Source organism: Olea europaea, chromosome 12, assembly GCF_002742605.1.
Source record: "Olea europaea var. sylvestris chromosome 12, O_europaea_v1, whole genome shotgun sequence".
NCBI lineage: Eukaryota > Viridiplantae > Streptophyta > Magnoliopsida > Lamiales > Oleaceae > Olea > Olea europaea.
The window spans coordinates 29,377,808-29,398,051 of record NC_036248.1 but is presented as its reverse complement, the minus strand read 5'-3'; the positions used below and the strand labels follow the sequence as shown (position 1 = coordinate 29,398,051).

At 37.3% G+C, this 20,244-nt stretch overlaps 1 protein-coding gene and 1 pseudogene across 3 annotated transcripts; both read left to right on the top strand.

The window, feature by feature from the left end:
* Window positions 1-5,753: 5,753 nt before the first annotated feature.
* On the top strand, window positions 5,754-8,988 carry LOC111406336 (2-methylene-furan-3-one reductase-like). Of its 3 annotated transcripts, none has more exons than XM_023035726.1 (6): window positions 5,754-5,851; window positions 5,991-6,160; window positions 6,268-6,495; window positions 6,792-7,121; window positions 7,306-7,465; window positions 8,496-8,988. In XM_023035726.1, the coding sequence occupies exons 2-6, from the start codon at window positions 6,158-6,160 to the stop codon at window positions 8,762-8,764; spliced, it is 990 nt and encodes a 329-aa protein (XP_022891494.1). In that variant the 5' UTR covers window positions 5,754-5,851; window positions 5,991-6,157; the 3' UTR covers window positions 8,765-8,988. The 3 variants fall into 3 exon arrangements, with proteins under 3 accessions (XP_022891494.1, XP_022891491.1, XP_022891493.1); XM_023035725.1 differs by having other exon boundaries at window positions 5,771-5,851; window positions 5,928-6,160; XM_023035723.1 differs by lacking the exon at window positions 5,991-6,160 and having other exon boundaries at window positions 5,763-5,851.
* Window positions 8,989-10,743: 1,755 nt separating this feature from the next.
* LOC111406882 lies at window positions 10,744-18,278 on the top strand (annotated as a pseudogene).
* Window positions 18,279-20,244: the final 1,966 nt, after the last annotated feature.

Here is a 20,244-nt window from a genome sequence, read left to right as displayed (position 1 = left end):
TCCAAGGATGGGGTAAGGGTCTATCCTCCGAGTCTTCCAGCTCATATCTCCTTTTTAGCAGGACTTTCATTATCAGATAGGGGCCTCCCAATTCGGGTCCAGCCATCCACGACCTACCTCTCTTGTGGAGAGGAATACCTTCCGTAATACGAGGGATCCTACTTCGAATTCTCTTTTTCGGACATTTTGATTGTAGTACTTGGCATTCCGCTGCTTGTAAACGGCATTTTTAAGTTCGGCATTGTTCATTTTCTCCTCGGTTAGGTCGAGTTCCGTAAGAAGAGCCATGTGGTTCCTTTCTTCATCGTAATTAGTTATTCGCAGCGAGGGAATGCTGACTTCTAATGGGATCACAGCCTCTATACCGAAAGCCAGTAAGAATGGTGTTTCTCCCGTGCTAGTCCTTGCAGTGGTGCGATAAGACCATAGCACACTGGGGAGTTCGTCGACCCATCCTCCTTTAAACAAGTCGAGTTTTGCGTTCAATGTATGCTTAATAATTTTGTTAATGGTTTCGACTTGGCCATTTGCTTGTGGATGGTTCGGCGTTGAGAAATATTTCTTGATGCCAAACTCTTCACAAAAATCTGAAAGTCGTGCGTTGTCGAACTGTTTTCCATTGTCCGTAACAATGGAGTGACGTATCCCGAACCTGTAGATGATTGATTTCCACAAAAAGTCGGTTATTTTTTGTTCGGTGATCTTGGCAAGTGGCTCTGCCTTGGCCCATTTGGTGAAGTAATCAACTGAAACGATGGCGAATTTTACACCTCCTTTTCCAACGGGCATAGGTCCAATTAGGTCGACCTCTCATTTCTCAAAGGGCTAAGGTGTTGTTACTAGGTTCAACTTGTGCAGTGGAGCGTTTATGATGGGGGCGAGGCGTTGGCATTTGTCGTATCTTTTGACAAATTCAAGGGAATCACGTCTTATTGCAGGCCAGAAGTATCCTTGTCATATGATCTTGTGGGCTAATGAGAGCCCACCTGAATGGTTTCCACATATTCCTTCGTGAACGTCTTGCAGGGCATGCTAAGTTTCTTCTTCATTTAAACACCTTAACAAAGGTGTAGAATATCCCCGTTTGTATAGTACATCGTCAATGAGTGTATACCTAGCCGACCTGATTCAAAGCTTTCTAGCCTCTGCAAAATTTTCGGGATATTTCCCAGTTTTTAGGTAGGTGACGATCTCATCCTGCCAGGTTGGTTTGGGGTCTATCATCATATGGACCACTTCGTCCAACTTGGTAGACGGTAAGAATATTCTTCCCACAGGGATACTATCGAATTCTTCAATTCCCTCACTGGTGGCTAGCCGTGCCAGTGCATCGGTGTGACCGTTCTGCGATCGGGGAATTTGCTTGACTTCGGTGGTGTTGAACCTTTCAAGTTCTTTTCTTACAACTTGTAGTTAGTTGACCATTCTTTCTTCTTTCGCTATATATACACCGTTGACCTGATTTACGACTAGTTAAGAGTCGCTATATATGATCAGGTCGAAGATCCCCAACCCTGAGGCCATCCTTGTGCCGACAATGAGAGCTTCGTGGCATGTATTTGATGTCGAATTGTCCGAGCTCGACTGCCCATTTTACCATCCGACCTGAAGTGTTGGATCTTTGTGGTGTTTACCTTAATGGAGAGTTGGTGAGGACCTCAATGGGGTGTTCCAAGAAATATGGCCTTAGTTTTCGCGCGGCCATCAGCAGGTGAATGCCAATTTCTCTACAGGTGAATATCCGAGCTCAGCTTTGTGAAATGCCTTGCTTACGTAATAGACTGGGTGTTGAACACTGTTCTCTTCTCGGGTTAAAACCGCACTAATGGCGTATTTTTAAATAGATAAATAAAGCTTCAGGACGTCGCCGGCCTTAGGTTTTGAAAGCAACGGAGACTGAGCTAGTTGTCTCTTTAGCTCGTTAAAGGCGTCCTGGCATTCTTTGGTCTATTTGAACTTCTTTCCTCCTCGTAATGTGTCAAAGAAGGGTTTACAACTGTCCGTAGACTTGGAGACGAACTAGCTGAGGGCGGCAATCCTTCCGGTTAAACTTTGTAACTCTCTAGGTTTAGTTGGAGGCCTCATTTGGATGACAGCTTGTATTTTTTTAGGATTTGTCTCGATTCCTCGGTTGTTCACAATGTAACCTAGGAATTTTCTAGAGCTGACCCCGAAAGCACATTTCCTTAGGTTCAACTTCATTCCATACTTCCTCAGTTTATCAAACATCTCGGTCAGTTGTTGACAGTGATCCTTGGCCTTGATGCTTTTGACCAACATATCGTCAACATACACTTCCATTGTTTTTCCGGTCTGTTGGGAAAACATGGAATTCACTAGTCATTGGTAGGTCGCACCAGCGTTTTTGAGACCAAATGGCATTACTCTGTAGCAATAAAGACCTCGGCCAGTTACAAATAAGGTATGTTCTTGATCTGGGTCGTACATCGGTATTTGGTTATATCCGAAATACGCGTCCGTGAAGCTGAGTAGTTCGTGTCCGGCAGTGGCGTTCACCATTTGATCTATTCTTGGCAATGGAAAACTGTCTTTTGGGCATGCTTTGTTGAGGTCGGTGAAATCTATGCATACCCTCCAATCTCCGTTGTGTTTTTTCACAAGGACCGAATTTGCAACCCACTTCGGGTATTTGGCCTCACGGAGGAAACCGTTATGCAACAGTTTTTGCACCTCCTTGTTGAGTGCTTCATATCTTTCAGGGTTTAGAGGTCGTCTTTTTTGCTGCTTTGGTCGAACAGAAGGATCCACCTGTAATTTGTGGCATACGATGTTGGGGTCTATTCCTCTCATGTCCCTGTGATTCCAGGCGAAGATATCAAGGTTTTGTCTAAGGAAGGCCACAATTTCATTTCAGGTGGATGGCTTCAGCTCACGCCTGACTTTGAGCTCCTTTGTTGGGTCCTTGGCACAGACTTGAACTCCGTCTAGTTCTTCGACGGGTTCTCCTCCTTCGATCCTAGTTCGCGGGTCTAGTGGAATGAGCTCGAATTCCCATACGTTTACTTTATGCACTCCCGGGGAGTTGTATTGATGGCTGGTGCAGGTTTCCCTCATGGCGGTCGTTTGAGGGTCCTGCCGTCGTGGAGAACTTGGTGGTGTATTCGTTTCATGAGGGTAGGTGTGAAATGAATTTCTGGAACTTGAGCTACGACTCATGGCTCTCGAATTTTGTAGAGAGAATGAGACTATTTTTCACAATTAGGGCCCTTCCTCTAGCGCCAAATTGTTGACGTCAAAATTAGCAAGGTTAATCTTAAGTCAACTTTAAGAAAAAAATGGCGATTTATTGTTGAAAAAAGATCATAAAATATGTTTAGAGAGCGTAATTATGCCTTAAGTTGTTATATGAAATCACTTGCCCTTTACAAGGTCCTATTCAACTATTTATACATAGTTTCAGTCGATATTACATCAAATCAGTCAAATCAGCAACAATACCGAGCTCGAAACTCAGGTCGTCGAATTCTCTTGTGATTGGTCGATGAGGCCTGTGGTCATGTGTCAATGTTTTCCCCAGGTAATGATGACCTGCAAGGGGTTGGAGGTTGAGGACTTAGGATTGGTTGTTCCGGGCGATGATGATGTCACCTGTGGCAAGTGTATTTGATTGATAGGGTGATGTGATAGGGGGTAATTATGATGTTTTTCTGAGATAACGGCGGGATTGTTCGACCTGGGAGTAAGGACCGAACTCACATTTAACTGAGGTGAGGTTAGCGAACTATTTTTATTAGATCGGAGTTCGGATATCAACAGAACTTATGGTTCAATTACTTCAATATAAGATATAATTCAATTATTTAATTTAGAAAAATATGATTCAACATTATATAATTATATAATGATCAATGTCCACATGACATAAATCTTATGTTTTTCTTCAAGGATAAACACAGATTCATAACTTATACATGATATATTCTTCAAAACATATGCTATTACAAGATTACGTTGTATTTTATTATCACTTCTTTAAGCACAATATCAATATTCATCTGAAATATTGGAATCGTAGTGTTATGCTCTTTAGGAGCAATGAATATTATTATTTGAAATAATAAATTGTATTAGACTTTACTCTTTAGGGGCAAAAACATAATTGACGTTAGATCGTATTTAATTATACTCTTCGGGAACAAGTAAAATCTAACTAAAATATCTGTCAATAATAGTATGCTATTTTAGGAGTAATAATATTCCTTCTAGAATATTAACAATGTTGTGCATCATCAGAAGTATCAATAAATTATTGTTTAAAAGCATTAACTCTTCATGAATATGTTTTTTAGATAAATATTAATATTTGCAGAGTTATACTTCTTCAGGAGTACTTTATATTTTACTATTACTTATTCAACAGTAATAAATCAATATCTTCATTTGAAATAATAAAAGTTGTAATTCATGCTCTTCAAAAATAATATATCAATATTTTTCTATAATATTGGAAATTATAATTCATGCTCTTCGAAAGCAAATAATATTATTCTGGAATATTACTAATGTTGTACTACTTCATGGGCAATAATGAATTATTATTTAAAAACATGAACTCTTCAGGAGCTTATTTTTTGGTAGAATGTAAATATTTGTAGAGTTGTACTTCTTCAGAAACAATTATATTCTTTTAGAATATTTACGGTGTTGTGCTATTCCAGGAGCACCAACAAATTATTTGTAATAGAGAGATATCAGAGTACTAAATTTATAAACTATAATATGTAATTAAAAAAAATATGAACATAATAATTAATCGAACATGAACAAGAAACAAACAATTAAATACACCATGTGCAGTTTTTTGATGAAAATAATATCAGCATGTATTTATTTTTTTTATTAAGGAACAAAAATTATGGAATCAATAGATGTTCCGCAACGATTAAAGGTGATATATTTCAACATCCCATGCTCCAAATACTTTTATTTTATTTTTTAAAAATCCCTTTTTAAATTGGATAACCTGCAAACAAAAAGTCTAGCCACGAAATCTGAATACAATATATGCACGTGGTCAATTCAACCACTTTCAATGCCCCCATTTTTTTTCACAATTTTCAAGATGCATGTATATATATACTAGAGAGAAAAAAACAAATTTGATCGAGAGTCAGAGAAAAGAATTCATTTGACGGGGCAAGTTTCATGTAATGAGATCATCGTATTAATAACATGTTATGAAAATAGAGAAAAGAGAAGAAAATATAGAGAAGTCAATAGATTTATATGTATTATTAAGAACCAATATCCTATGTTTATAAGGTCCAAAATCAGAATTACAATTAAAAAGAAATAGATCTTTTAGATAAGATAAGATTTATCTATATATCATGATAATACTAAATAATCATAAATAATTATTTCATTATTTTACAACAATTATTTTTTGGATAAAAAATTAATTTTATATTCATTTTAAGTTGGGGAAATCTTGCAAATTGAAAATTTATCAAGAACGCATGCTTAATTTTCTTAATTTCAATTGCAGTTGTTTAATCTCTCTCTCTCTCTCTCTCTCTCTCTCTCTCTCTCTCTCTTTAATTTTCTTAATTTCAATTGCAGTTGTTTAATCTCTCTCTCTCTCTCTCTCTCTCTCTCTGCAAGAAAGGTTTGGAAACAAAAAAACATACAAAATAATTTTAATAAAAATCATACAGTTTGGTGTAAAAATAAAAATGGAAAAAATTACATCATTAATGATATAATTAAAATACTCAAACTAAATGTTAATTACACGTTCATAATTGCTATTCAGGTAGGGTTGTGCTATTTGCACACCCCAGGTCTCAGTGTGCACAGGGCCCCTATGCAAGGAGGATTACCCATTCAGGTATATCTTTAGAAGCACTGCAATTTCTTTTTGTAAATAATTTAAAATTTTGCATTGAACATAGACATTATTACAGGCTTCTACAAAGGTTTGGACCTTTTTCTTGACTATGTTCATCGTTTTTGAATCCGCTTTCTAGAGTCAAAGATGGTTCGGTAAAACGTTTTGGCCCGGCGCCCCACTATTGGAGGGGGCGCTACAGCCGCCACCCCACTATTGGCGGAGGCGCCACAGCCGCCCCTCCAATAGGGGGGCGCCACTGGATTTGGCCCTGGCTTTAAGCCAGGCCAAAGAGCACGATCCTCGATGGTAACTCCTCAGTCTTACGCAACATTCAACTGCAGCCATATTTCCCTACTATGTTCTGAAAAATTAAACCATTTTGTGCATATAAATCCCCATTTTCTCATACACAGGCTGTTCCTGCTGAATTCTCAGCAATGTCTTTTTCTATACCATCCAAAATGAAGGCCTGGATTTACTATGAGTATGGCGGCGTTGAGGTGTTGAAGTTCGAGTCCGAAGTTGCAGAGCCGGAAGTGAAGGATGATCAGGTCTTGATCAAGGTGGTGGCTGCCGCTATTAATCCATCTGATTGCAAAAGGCGGCTCGGGCAATTTAAGGACATTTATCCACCCCCTCCTGTAATTATTTTCTTATTTTCTTTTTTCTGCAGTTTATATTCAACTATAAACTTTGTTGAAATGGGATCGACCGGATAATTGTACAATGAACATAGCATAAAACTTAGTTTATTGTTGGTTCTTGATGATAAGCAAACTTCTATCTTTGTTATAAAGTTTCTATGTAAGCTAAGCTAGAATCATATATTCACCCTGTAACTGCATTATCTACTAATTCAGATGGTGAATTGACAATTTGTGGCACCTAACAAATGTAACTGCCAACTTATTGTTTTGATTTCTCATTTTTCCTTTAGACTGTTCCAGGATATGATGTTGGTGGTGTGGTGGTTAAAGTTGGTAGTCAAGTAAAAGGCCTAAAAGAAGGAGATGAAGTATATGGGGACATAAATGAGAGGTCGAGGGTACACGAACGACCTAAACAGTTTGGCGCATTGGCCGAGTACACAGCTGTTGAGGAGAGATTATTGGCTCTGAAGCCGAAAAATCTTGATTTTGCACAGGCTGCTAGTCTCCCTGTGGCTATTTTGACTGCTTATGAAGGTCTTGAAAGTGCGGGATTTTCTGCTGGAAAATCCGTACTTGTATTAGGTGGTGCTGGTGGAGTTGGTTCCCTTGTGATCCAGGTAAACCAATAAGCTATGGCTTTGTTCATCTGTGTGGATCGTGTAAAGGACTAGATATTACAATAGACAAGATTTTAACTTCTTTCTGTTAATTAGTACCATTGCATGCTTCAAATAATGGCTGAGGGATTAAGTTAACGGCGTAGAGAAATATTAGCACCATCTATTTATTTTGGTGATGCAGATTGCAAAACAAGTGTTTGGTGCTTCAAAGGTTGCTGCTACTTCAAGCACAGGAAAACTGGAACTTCTGAAAAGCTTGGGGGCAGATTTGGCTATTGACTACACAAAGGAGAACTTTGAAGACCTACCAGAAAAATTCGATGTTGTTTATGATGCTGTAGGTAAGTAGATGTCCCAATGGCTACTAAATTTGAAACTATGCTTGTACCATTAAATTCTATCAGTGTAGACATCATGAGATTGATCCCAAATTGAAAGACTTGTTAACATACCTAAGTCGATAAGATTGGAGCATGTGGAGATAAATAAAATTAAGATATATTTGTCCTAAAAATGAATCATGTGTAGTAGTTTAGCGTGTTGGACAATGTTTTTTAGGTATCTAAAGTAGCTAAGGTCTTAAGACGATAATTATGTTTGAGGTAAATATGTATGCGCCTATTCAGGACGACTACTTTCTGAGCATCTTACTCTCACTGAACCTAATAAGATAGCAATTCCAACCCAAGTAGCAAAAATAATCACTTGGATGTGGACACAAAAAACCTTGCAAAAAAGAAGTTGACAATTTCACGAGGACTATCAGACGACTACAAATCTAGTATTTGAACTTTTCAGAAGGGAAAATGCTAAAAGGGCATAATTTGTGGAAGCTGCTATGAAGTTTTATTCTGTTTACTTTAAATTATTTTTCTCCCGTTTGTAAAAGCAACGTGATCTTACTCTCATTATTAGAGATTGGACGAGAGAGGTGCAAACCATAAACTGGTATTTTATTTTATTTTTGGATGCTAACCATCAAATATCACTGGATCTTCATATTACAATCATGAAGCACATGTTTTTTTAAACTAAAAATCAGATTTTTGGTAGATTTTCATAAAAGTTAATGAAATGTGTGAATGAAAAGTTGTGGGATGAAATGTACGACTGCAAAGTTGTGGGTCCGTGAAATGTGTAGTTGAAAATGAGTTTTAGAAAAATGAGGGCAAACAAGGATGGATGTAGTTGACCCCAAACAAGGAGGGATTTGCTTGCAGCAGGTTCAATATTCTAGAAATTCTTACTCTTCGATCACATTATTGTTGTCTGACTTTCGAATTAAACATTCTTCCTCAATCATAATTTCTCACTTGTGCTGTCCATAATGGTTGGCAATTAATACTGGCATAAATTTTCTTTGGAAAACAGAGCCAGGAGATAGGGCCGTGAAAGCAGTGAAAGAAGGCGGAAGTGTAGTAGTTATATCTGGGGCAGCAACACCACCTGGTTTTTTCTTTAGGGTATATTCGGATGGAGAAATATTGAAGAAACTAAATCCGTTTCTGGAGAGTGGGAAGGTGAAGCCGGTGCTCGACCCAAAGGGGCCATACCCTTTCAACAAGGTTAATGAAGCTTTTCGATATCTGGAAACGAACCGAGCCACTGGAAAGGTGGTCATATTTCCAATCAATCCATGATCAGCAACTAAGAATACTAGGCCAATTCTGGCTAAGAATATATGATAGTAAGATGTTAAAGAGTAGCAATACGGTTATGAATTTCTGAATAATTATACAATGTTGGAAATCTTGTAGTTAATGTTAAAAGTATGTTGTGACTGGCGTGTATATTAGCTCATGTAAAACAGAGAATGAGAAATATGTGTCTTCTGCGTTTTTATTACATCTCCTTTTCTCGTTTTCCTTTATTTCAAGAGGAGCAAAGTGTTAACGAGGAAGAAAATTTTAAGTGATACTTGTGGGTTACCTACCACTTACCATGACCAACAGCCATTAGAACCTTTTTAAAATCTTCCATGTGTGAATAACTTATTGAGGATCTCGATTATCTGTACTGAAACATGATCTACGCAGTGATTTAGACTGCGTTTTTCGACATCAGTTTACTTGTGAAAGATGGGCTTGTACACGACAATTACGACATGATTTGCTCTGCAACAACAACGCTAGTGACATCCAAAGGTAATGTGAATTTCAATATAAGATTACTCTCTTAATCTTGGTAATATTCTCACTTCAATTCGTCACCCGTATTTTTGTTCGTTGTCCGCGTTCTTGAAGGCATCCCTCTCTTTCAAGAGGATTCGCGGCATGTCAAGTCCTAGTAAGGTTCTTCGCTTTGCATCAAATTAAACCACATGCTCCATCGCTTGTGCGGGCCCGAAAGGCGTAGTCGATGGACAACAGGTGAATATTCCTGTACTACCCCTTGTTGGTCCCTGAGATGTAGATCATTCAAGGTACATTAGCATGGCGTACTCCTCTTGTTTGAACTGGTCTCTCTCACTCCTAAATACTTTCCATTGTCTCACTTAAGCATCAGAGTGCTCACGAATGTAATAACCAGTCACTGCTACGATCAAGTACAGTTTAACGTGATATCCTAGTATGTAGGTAACATACACAGAGATGGGATTTGTTGACACCTTGTCCTATTGGATTGATTTCCTGATCAACAAATATATTTCGTAAAATTTAACTTTGAATATAATTGATAACGTTGCAGATAAGATGCATTGATCAAGCTCTTTGTAGTAAACAAAGAACTATAGTGACGAAGATTGCATCGAAGATACTGGGGCATATTTTGTTCTTAGCAGCAGAGCTTTTGCGACCCATTTCGAGACTTCGTCTTACAGATGTCCAATACAAAAGTAGTTTTTTTTTTTTTTTAAATAACATTTTTGGGTAAAATACAAGTTTTTAAGGACTTAGATATAATGAACATGATGAAGTAGTGATTATAAGAAAAAGAATTTGAGAATTCGTGTAGAAGAATTTGAGAGGAGTCTCATCCATATCCAAAGTTATCTAGGCGTCTAATCACGTCTTTGGCCAAGGATTAAAGTCCTACACTTTCATTTTTTCAAGCAAACATAGGTAGCTAAGGCATGCCGTGTACGGCTAGCCTCGACAATTGATGCATGAACGTTTATTCTTGGCAATGTCGGCACGCAACAGAACTCTTTTCTGTAACAGACGTGACATTCAAGTGGATTGTAATAATGAGCGAATACAACAATTCTGATTTATAAACTATTTACAAATGTGCCAAACCAAAGCCTAATTGTATTATACCAAGAGTTAAATAGTACTTATTTATAAAGAATTCGACATATGTAGAGCACTATGTCAAAAACAACATTTAGCCTTGTCTAGCCTCGTTTTATAATTTTTTTTTCAAACTTATTGTTAAGCATAAATTCTTTCAATTAAATAATTTTGAACAATGACATGTTTCTTTTTCTTACTATTTAACTATATATAATATATTCTCTAAATAACTTTTTATAAAATATGTACCAAAATTCTCTTATTTAATTTTTACATGAATAAGTTGAACGTACCGAAATACATTTTATAAAATATGAACAAAGGTTTGACCTTTGTGTTCTCCACTATGTTTATCAGGCTAATTCCCCTTGGACATCACCCATGTTTATCATTTTGGAGTCGGGTTTCTGGAGTCATCTTCGGTGAGCTCTCTTCCGCAACTTTCAAACTGAAGAGACTCCACCCAATCAGCCGCAGCCATATAATTCCCGGCAACAATTGATTGTACAAAAGAATCCCAATTTTCTCCGAGTCATTTTCTGGTATATAAGCTGCCCCTGCTGATTCCATCGAAAATGAAGGCCTGGATTTACAATGAATGCGGCGGCGTTGAGGTGTTGAAGTTCGAGTCCGAAGTTGCAGTGCCGGAAGTGAAGGATGATCAGGTCTTGAACAAGGTGGTGGCTGCCGCTATTAATCCGGTTGATTACAAAAGGCGGTTCCGGCTATTTAAGGCCGTTGATTCACCCCATCCTGTAACTTTTCTTACTCCCAGAAATACAACAATGAACTCAAAAATTCATGTAGTACACCAAATTATATGGAATAAGTTGGTTCTTAATGATAAGCAAACTTCTTTGTTAGAAAGTTTCTATGTAAGCTAAGCTAGAATCTGATACTGCATTATCTACTGGTTCAGATGGTGAATTGACAGTTTGGAGCATCTAACAAACGCAAATCCCAACTTATTGTTCTGATTTCTCTTTTTCTTGTGGACTGTTCCAGGCTATGATGTGGCTGGTGTGGTAGTAAAACTTGGTAGTCAAGTAAAATTCCTAAACGAAGGAGATGAAGTGTATGGGGACGTAAATGAGAAGCCGATGGTCCACGAACCACCAAAACGATTCGGCTCATTGGCCGAGTACACTCCTGTAGAGGAAAGATTATTGGCTCTGAAGCCCAAAAGTCTTGATTTTGCACAAGCTGCTCGTCTCCCGTGGCTATTTTGACTGCCTATGAAGGTCTTGAAAGAGTGGGATTTTCTGCCTGAAAATTGTAGGAATTGGTTTAAATATTAAATGGAAAGGTGTGTAAAAATTGGAAAATGAAAAGGTGTGTAAAAAATGGAAAATGAATAGGTGTAACTACGTGTCAATTTCGACCAAATATTCGGACTTGATCCGATGATCAAATTACAAAAGTAAATAGACCAACTTATTCTACTCGTTGAGTAGATCGTCGTGGTATATTTGAAATCTCGAAACTAATTTCGGATGAATGAGAAATTGCAGACCAAAGTTGAAAGAAATGAAGTGTTGCAACTTTTCAAAAGGTGCATGTTTTGGCCAAGTGTTGCAACTTTTTTGAAAGGATGCATATTTTGGCTCACACTACTTCATTTGCACCCTTTCTACATATATAAATGAACCCTATGGACATGGTTTTGGGTACACCAATTGCATTGAGCATTCATTCTTCTCTTGCAATTCTGTTCTTTCTAATTCTATAGCATTTCATACATTTCCTTTGTAGAGGGGAAATTCTATCAAAAGTTTGTCGGTTTCTTGTGGTTTGAAGTGCTGCTACCACAAGTTGTAAATCTATTGTATCTTGGAAGACAAATGTCATTCACCGTGAGCACCGTAGCGGGGCAATTTGTTTTAAGGAAAGAGATAACGTCTCGTCTTGGATTATTCTCCATTTCTACTCCTTCTTAATCCTTGTTTTGCATAATCTTTATACCGAAACTCTGTCCAAATTTTCATTCATATAAATTATGTTTTGATCACGCTCTTGCGGGTTAAAACTGGTCAAATAAATATATCAAAAACCAACCCTTACATAACTCTTTTAATAAGTCGTCTCCAACAATCTTAAGACAAATTTGTGTCTCTTTGTGATTGGTAGTGGACAAACATTACTTTATTTGAATAGTGCTTTGTGTACTATTCCTCCACCGATATTATCATCATTTTGTTGAACTTCTATTTGTGTAACAAAAATGACTACCATCGAGACTTTGTCAAGTCAAAATGGTTCCAATAATGTGGTACCACCCCTGGCCATACCGTTGCATAATATTACTATCCCACATGGGGAAAAGTCGAAAAAATTTGCAGGAGTAGACTTCAAGAGGTGGCAACAAAAGATGTTGTTTTATCTCACCACTCTTAATTTGACTAAATTTCTAAAGCACCGACTGTACAAGAAGGGAAAAATAATCGTGAATCGATTATTGCTTTGGATGCATGGAAACACTCGGACTTCCTATGCAAGAACTATATCCTAAACGCATTGGATAATACACTATATGGGGTGTATAGTTCAAAAGAATCAGCTAAGGAACTATGGGATTCTTTGGAGATAAAGTACAAGACCAAGAATGCCGGAACAAAGAAGTTCATTGTTGACAAATTTTTGGACTACAAGATGGTGGATTCCAAAACAGTAATTAGTCAAGTGCAAGAGATTCAAGTCTTGTTACACGACATCCATACCGAGAAAATGGAATTGAGTGAATCATTCCAAGTGGCTGCCATTATTGAGAAACTCCCTCCTATGTGGAGAGATTTCAAAAATTACCTCAAGCACAAACGCAAGGAAATGAATTTGAAAGAATTGATTGTGCGCTTGAGGATTGAAGAGGACAATTGGAAAATCGAACGGAGGCCGGTTGATCAAGATGGTGCAAATTTTGTTGAAATGAAACCAAAGATAACAAATAAGAAACGAAAGGCTCCTAATTATGCACCGCGAATGGACAATTCCAAGAAGGCTAAGAAGTTCAAAGAGAATTATTACAACTGTGGCAAGGCTGGACATCGTTCAAGTGAATGTCGAAAACCAAAGAAGAATGTTCAAGTCCACATGGTTGCAAATAACACTCTATTCGATGGACTGCAAGAAATGAGTTTATCTGCAGTAGTGTCCGAAAACAACATGATTGGAAATACTAGAGAATGGTGGATTGGCACCGACACTACCTGCCATGTGTGTGCGGACACGGGGATGTTCTCCAACTATCAAGAATTGAATGGGGAACAACTATACATTGGAAATTCTGCAAGTTTCAAAGCTGAAGGACAAGGCAAAGTCACTTTGAAGATGACATCCGGAAAAGAACTCGTCCTCAACAACGTCCTACATGTGCCGGATATAAGAAAGAATTTAGTGTCTGGATCTCTACTTAGTAAGAACGTTTTTAAACTTGTATTTGTATCCGATAAATTTGTGTGGTCTAAAAATGAGATGTATGTAGGGAAAAGATACATGTGTGATGGAATGTTCAAGTTGAACATTCTTACAATTGTATCGAAGCAAGTCGTTATGAATAAAACTATAAATTCCGTTTAATTTCTTGAGTCTTTATGTTTGTGGCATAGTCGATTAGGACATGTGAATTACAAATCGTTGCGCAAACTAATAAATCAAAGTTTAATTCTGGCACATAAAATCAATCCTAATCATAAATGTGAAATATGTGTTGAAACAAAATTGGCTAAAACACCGTTCTATTCAATACAAAGGAACACAACCCCTCTTGAATTGATCCATAGCGATATATGCGATCTAAAATTTGTACAAACTCGAGATGGTAAGAAATACTTTGTGACATTTATTGATGATTGTACAAAGTTTTGCTATGTCTTTCTTTTGAGAAGTAAAGACGAAGTCTTAGATGCATTCAAAACCTATAAGGCTGAAGTTGAAACACAACTTGAAAAACGAATAAAAAATACTCATAGTGATAGAGGAGGTTAATATGGGGCACCGTTTGAAGACTTTTGTTCTGAATATGAAATTGTTCATCAAATAACGGCACCTTACTCTCCTCAATCAAATGGTGTTGCAGAACGCAAAAACCGAACACTTGAAGAAATGGTGAATGCCATGTCAATAAGTTCGGGTTTACTACAGAACATGTGGGGGAGGCTATTTTAACGGTAAATAGTCTTCTTAATAAAATACCTCTTAAAAAAATGGAAGAGACACCATATGAACTATGGAAAGGCTATCCTCCATCCTACAAATACTTGAAAGTGTGGGGGTGTTTGGCTAAAGTTAAGGTACCTAAACCTAAACAAGTGAAAATCGATCCTAAAACGATATATTGCATATTTATTGGATACGTCAATAATAGTAGTGCATATCTATTTCTTGTACACAAATCTGAAATATAAGAGTACACGAAGGGACCATAATTGAATCAAGGAATGCGACATTCTTTGAAAAAAAAAAATTCCTTGTAAAAATAGGGAAAATATGAGTTCTAACAAGAGAACATATGAAACTACCAATGGAACTTCAAATGAGGAAGAACCAGGGCGTAGTAAAAGGGCTAGGACTTCCAGGACATTTGGCCCAAATTTTCTAACCTATATGGTAGAGGATGATCCAAAGCCTTTCGATGAAGCAATATCTACACCGGAAGCACCGCATTGGAAAGAAGTTATTAATAATGAGATAGATTCTATAATGCAAAACCATACATGGGAGTTGGTTGATTTACCTCCCGGTAACAAGCCTTTAGAATGCAAATAGATATTCAAAAAGAAATTGAAAACTGACGGATCCAGTGATAAATATAAGGCTAGACTGGTTTTTAAAGGATATAGGCAAGAGAAAGGACTTGATTTCTTTGATACCTACTCACCCGTGACTAGAATCACGTTGATAAGGTTGTTAATTGTAATTGCGGCAATACACAATTTTGAGATTCATCAAATAGATGTAAAAACAGTATTCCTAAACGGTGAGTTAAAAGAAGAGATTTACATGGAGCAACCTGAAGAGTTCGTTTCTCCTAACCAAAAACACAAAGTATGTAAACTTGTTAAATCCTTGTATGGATTAAAACATGCTCCTAAACAATGGCACCAAAAGTTTGACAAAATAATGTTGTCAAATGGATTCAAGATCAACGAATGTGACAAATGTGTATATATTAAACATACACCGTATGCCTATGTAATTGTTTGTCTATATGTGGACGACATGTTAATAATGGGCAATAGTCACAAAATGTTGCTTAACACCAAAAAGATGCTAATAAAGCATTTCGATATGAAAGATATGGGTGTGGCAGATATAATCCTAAGGATTAAAATCTCTAGAATACAGGATGAAATTGTACTTTCACAATCTCACTACATAGAAAAAGTATTTAAGAAGTTTGACGTGTTTGAGGAAAGTCCTGTGAGAACTCTTCTTGATCCGAGTATGCACTTAGTCAAGAACACAGGAGAAAGCATATCATAATTAAGGTATTCACAAATAATTGGTAGTCTTATGTATATTACAAACTGCACTCGACGGATAATGCTTTTGCGGTGAATAAACTTAGTAGATTTACAAGTAATCCAAACCGTGATCATTGGAAAGCTTTGACGAGGGTTTTAAGGTACTTGAAATATACCTTAACCTATGGATTACACTTCACAAAAATATCCTGCGATACTAGAAGGATATTGTGATGCGAATTGAATATCCGATATGAAGGATTCCAAGTCTACTAGCGGTTATGTATTCACCATTGGTGGAGCTGCTGTATCATGGAAATCAACAAAGTAAACGTGTATAGCTCGATCAACGATGTAATCTGAGTTTATTACTTTGGACAAAGCTAGAGAAGAAGTAGAATGGCTTCTAAATTTCTTAGAAGATGTTCCATGTTGGCCCAAGCCAGTACCTGCGATAAGTATACATTGTGATAGTCAATCAGCAATTGGAAGGACTCAAAGCAGCATGTATAATGGTACGTCTAGACATATTCCTCGTAGACACAACACCATTAAGCAACCGATCTCAAATGGCATTATCTCCATAGATTATGTGAAATCAAAAGAGAATATTGCGGATCCACTGACGAAAAGTTTGCCTAGAGATCAAATGTGTTGCCTATCAAGAGGAATGAGATTAAAGCCTACTACGTAAGAGTTTTTGCAATGGTAACCCTACCTTGTTGATGGAGATCCCAAGATCTTGGTTTAAAGGGACAACTAAGTTGTGAAAATTTCATGAAGCACTTAGGAAATTAGAATTCCTAACTCATTCCTATGATACTAAAGTGCTTTCTGCAGAGTAAATAAAGGCTAAGATTATCTTTTAATGATTCCTATATCTTGATTAAGTTAAGTGGAGTAGGGTAGAATACTCTTAATAGGAGGTTACCTATGTAAGTGTGAAGTGGGGCCGCTTCGATAAGAATTGTTTAAGGTTTGAATTCTTTAAATACTTATGAAACCAAGAAGGGTTCAGGGCCAAAATGAACCAAGTCATGAGAACTAAGTACAGAATAGGAAAGATATCTGTATGAGTACTGTTGTCTTGACTTACACCAAAGGTTGAGTGGTTCAAGACCTATGGTTCACCAATTAGCCGAGTAAGTTCGATAGTATTTCACTAAAGGAGGTTTAAGGCCAGAAGCCACCATCCCCGATGCAGTATTTTTTTGCACCCTCTCTATATTGCATCATATCATCGCATTTGCATATACGTACCTGAATTTCCATTCATGTGGGGGATTGTAGGAATTGGTTCAAATATTAAATGAAAAGGTGTGTAAAAATTGGAAAATGAAAAGGTGTGTAAAAAATGGAAAATGAAAGGTGTGACTACGTCTCAACTTCGACCAAATATTCGGACTTGATCCGATGATCAAATTACAAAAGTAAATAGACCAACTTATTCTACTCATCGAGTAGTTTGTCGTGGTATATTTGGAATCTTAAAACCAATTTCGGATGAATGAGAAATTATCGACCAAATTTGGAAGAAATAAAGTGTTGCAACTTTTCGAAAGGTGCATGTTTTGGCCAAATGTTGTAACTTTTTTGAAAGGATGCATGTTTTGACCCACACTACTTCATTTGCACCCTTTCTACATCTATAAATAGAACCCTATGGATATGATTTTGAGTATACCAATTGCATTGAGCATTCATTCTTCTCTTGCAATTCTCTTCTTTCTAATTCTATAATATTTCATACATTTCCATTGTAGAGGGGAAATTCTATCAAAAGTTCGTCAGTTTCTTATGATTTGAAGTGTTACTACCACAAGTTGTGAATTCATTATATCTTGAGAGACAAGTGTCATTCACCGTGAGCACCGTAACGAGGTAATTTGTCTTAAGGAAAGAGATAACGTCTCGCCTTGGATTATTCTCCATTTCTACTCCTTCTTAATCCTTGTTTTGCATAATCTTTATACCAAAATTCTGTCCAAATTTTCATTCATATAAATTGTGTTTTGATCACGCTCTTGCGGGTATCAAAAACCAACAATTACATAACCATTTTTATAAGTCGTCTCCAACAAAAATTCGTACTTGTATTAGGGGGTGCCAGTGGAGTTAGATCCCTTGTGATCCAGGTAAACCACTTAGCTATGACTTAGTTTATCTGCGTGGATTGTGGACAATAGACAAGATTTTAACTTCTTCTATTAATTAGCACTATCGCGTGGCTGAGGGATTAAGTTAACGACCTAGGGAAATATTTGATCCGTCCATTCATTTTGGTGATGCAGCTTGCAAAACAAGTGTTTGGTGCTTCAAAGTTAGTTGATACTTCAAGCACGGGAAAACTGGAATTTCTGAAGAGCTTGGGAACTAATTTGGCACTTGACTACACCAAGGAGAACTTTGAAGACCTACTAGAAAAATTCGATGTTGTTTATGATGCTTTAGGTAAGTAAATGTCCCAATTGCTGCTAAATTTGAAACCATGTTAGTATTATTAGCTTCTAGTAGATGTAACAATTCATATAGTTGAAACCTTCTGTTTGAAATACCCTTTGCCGTCAAGATCCATTAGTTTATCCTTTAAAAAAAAAAAAATTACACACACACACACCCCCCCCCAAATTAAGAAGGAATAATAGCATTCGTTATCTTCATCAAACTTTTTATTTTTACTTTTTGTAACCCCACCCCACTTCATCTCTCTGCAAACATCGCGATTAAAAAAAGGTTGAATTCTAACCTTGAGGGCCCCTACCGCCTTGTCCCTAAAGCTTTGTGAGAGAGGTAAATTACGGGATGTGCCCCAATATGTTAGAGAACAAGATCTACCTGCACATTGCGCCTACAAGTAGTCCAATTCCATGTCTCAGGAATCGAATCCCCACACTGCGGCTGCCATCAAGGCGTGAAATAACCTCACTCATGTCCTTTGCACCACTGGGCTATGCCCCGGGGGCCCATCGCGATTACATTCTCTCTAAGGTGCAGTAACCACACTCTTTCAAATTCCATATCTTTCCTTTTCAATCACAGTGGCAAAATCCATTGGATGCTCTATTACATCATGATAATCAGGAGGGAAATGATTGGTGTACAGGTAGGGGGTGGGTTAACTTTTTGACATTGTTTATCCAGGTGGGATCCACACTTTTGTGTATTTTCTGTAAATTTTTTGTAGGAATAAATCTGTACACCAATCATTTTTTGCTGTAAATGTACTTCCGCCCAAAATGAAATCAAAGCACTTCAAGATCCAAACAAGCCCTTGACAAAGCAAAGCAACAAATATTCACCATTGACATAATTCAAAACATACTTCTGAAACTTGTCCAAGATCAACTCCAATTAGGGACGACAATTCGGTGTGCCGGTTCGACCCGAAAAAAGTCCGAATAAGCCTTGCTCGAGGGTCTGTGGTTGAGCCCGAGCTGGCCCGCGGCCTTAAAGAAAAAAGAAAAAAAACAATTCGACTGCCTCTTAAGGCAGCATTTAAGAGGCAGCCAGCTGCGGCTACCTTAAAAGGCAGTTTACTTATTAATTTGAAAAAAAAAGATAGCAAAAAATAAAAGCGAGTTTGTCTGGCTTTGCTTGGAAAGGTCTAAGTCGAAAGCTCTAATCGAGGCTAATTTTTTTGGAAGAGCTTTGGCTCGGGCTCGAAAAAAAACTCACACATTTTACCCGAACCAAGAGTTTCGGCTCATTGATATCCCTAACTCCAGTGTCTTCTTTTTAGGCAATGGAAGCCCAGGTAGTCTGTGCCTGTGTCCTTATCAAAAAAACGGTTTTGCTAGTGCTACATCGGGGTGTACCTAATGGTGTACACCCCACTCACATAGGCGAAGGACCCATTCGAATAAAATATCATTTCTTTCACATGGATCCCACACCCATGTGAGTGGCGTGTATACCATTCGCTACACCCCATTATGTACCACTAGACAAATTCTTCAAAAAAAAAAACAGTAAATTAAAATTACAAAATTAAATGTGACCATTTAATAAAACCCACAAAGTAAAAGTAGACCTAGGGCCCCGTTTGGTACTCATTTTTTTCAAAATACATTTTTCTCTCCCTTCTTTTAAACCATACATTCTTTATTAAAATAATATTATACGTAAATCAAAAAAATTTCTCATTTTTCAACCACACATTTCCCATCAATTTACTATTCTAAAATGCATTTTTACATGAAAATGAGTCCCAAACACCCTCTAGATATTGAAAAGGGAAGATATGGAGATTGTAACACGATGGTGTCAAAGAAGGAGGAAGTGGGATGGAGTCGGGACGAAAATAAAGTTTTAAATGTTTGAGATTGTAGATAGCACATATAAAAAATTTGGGCATAATTTACCAAAAAAAAAAGTTTGCGTACTACAATTGCAATTATTTCCTTTTTAATTTTGACCTCTTTTTTT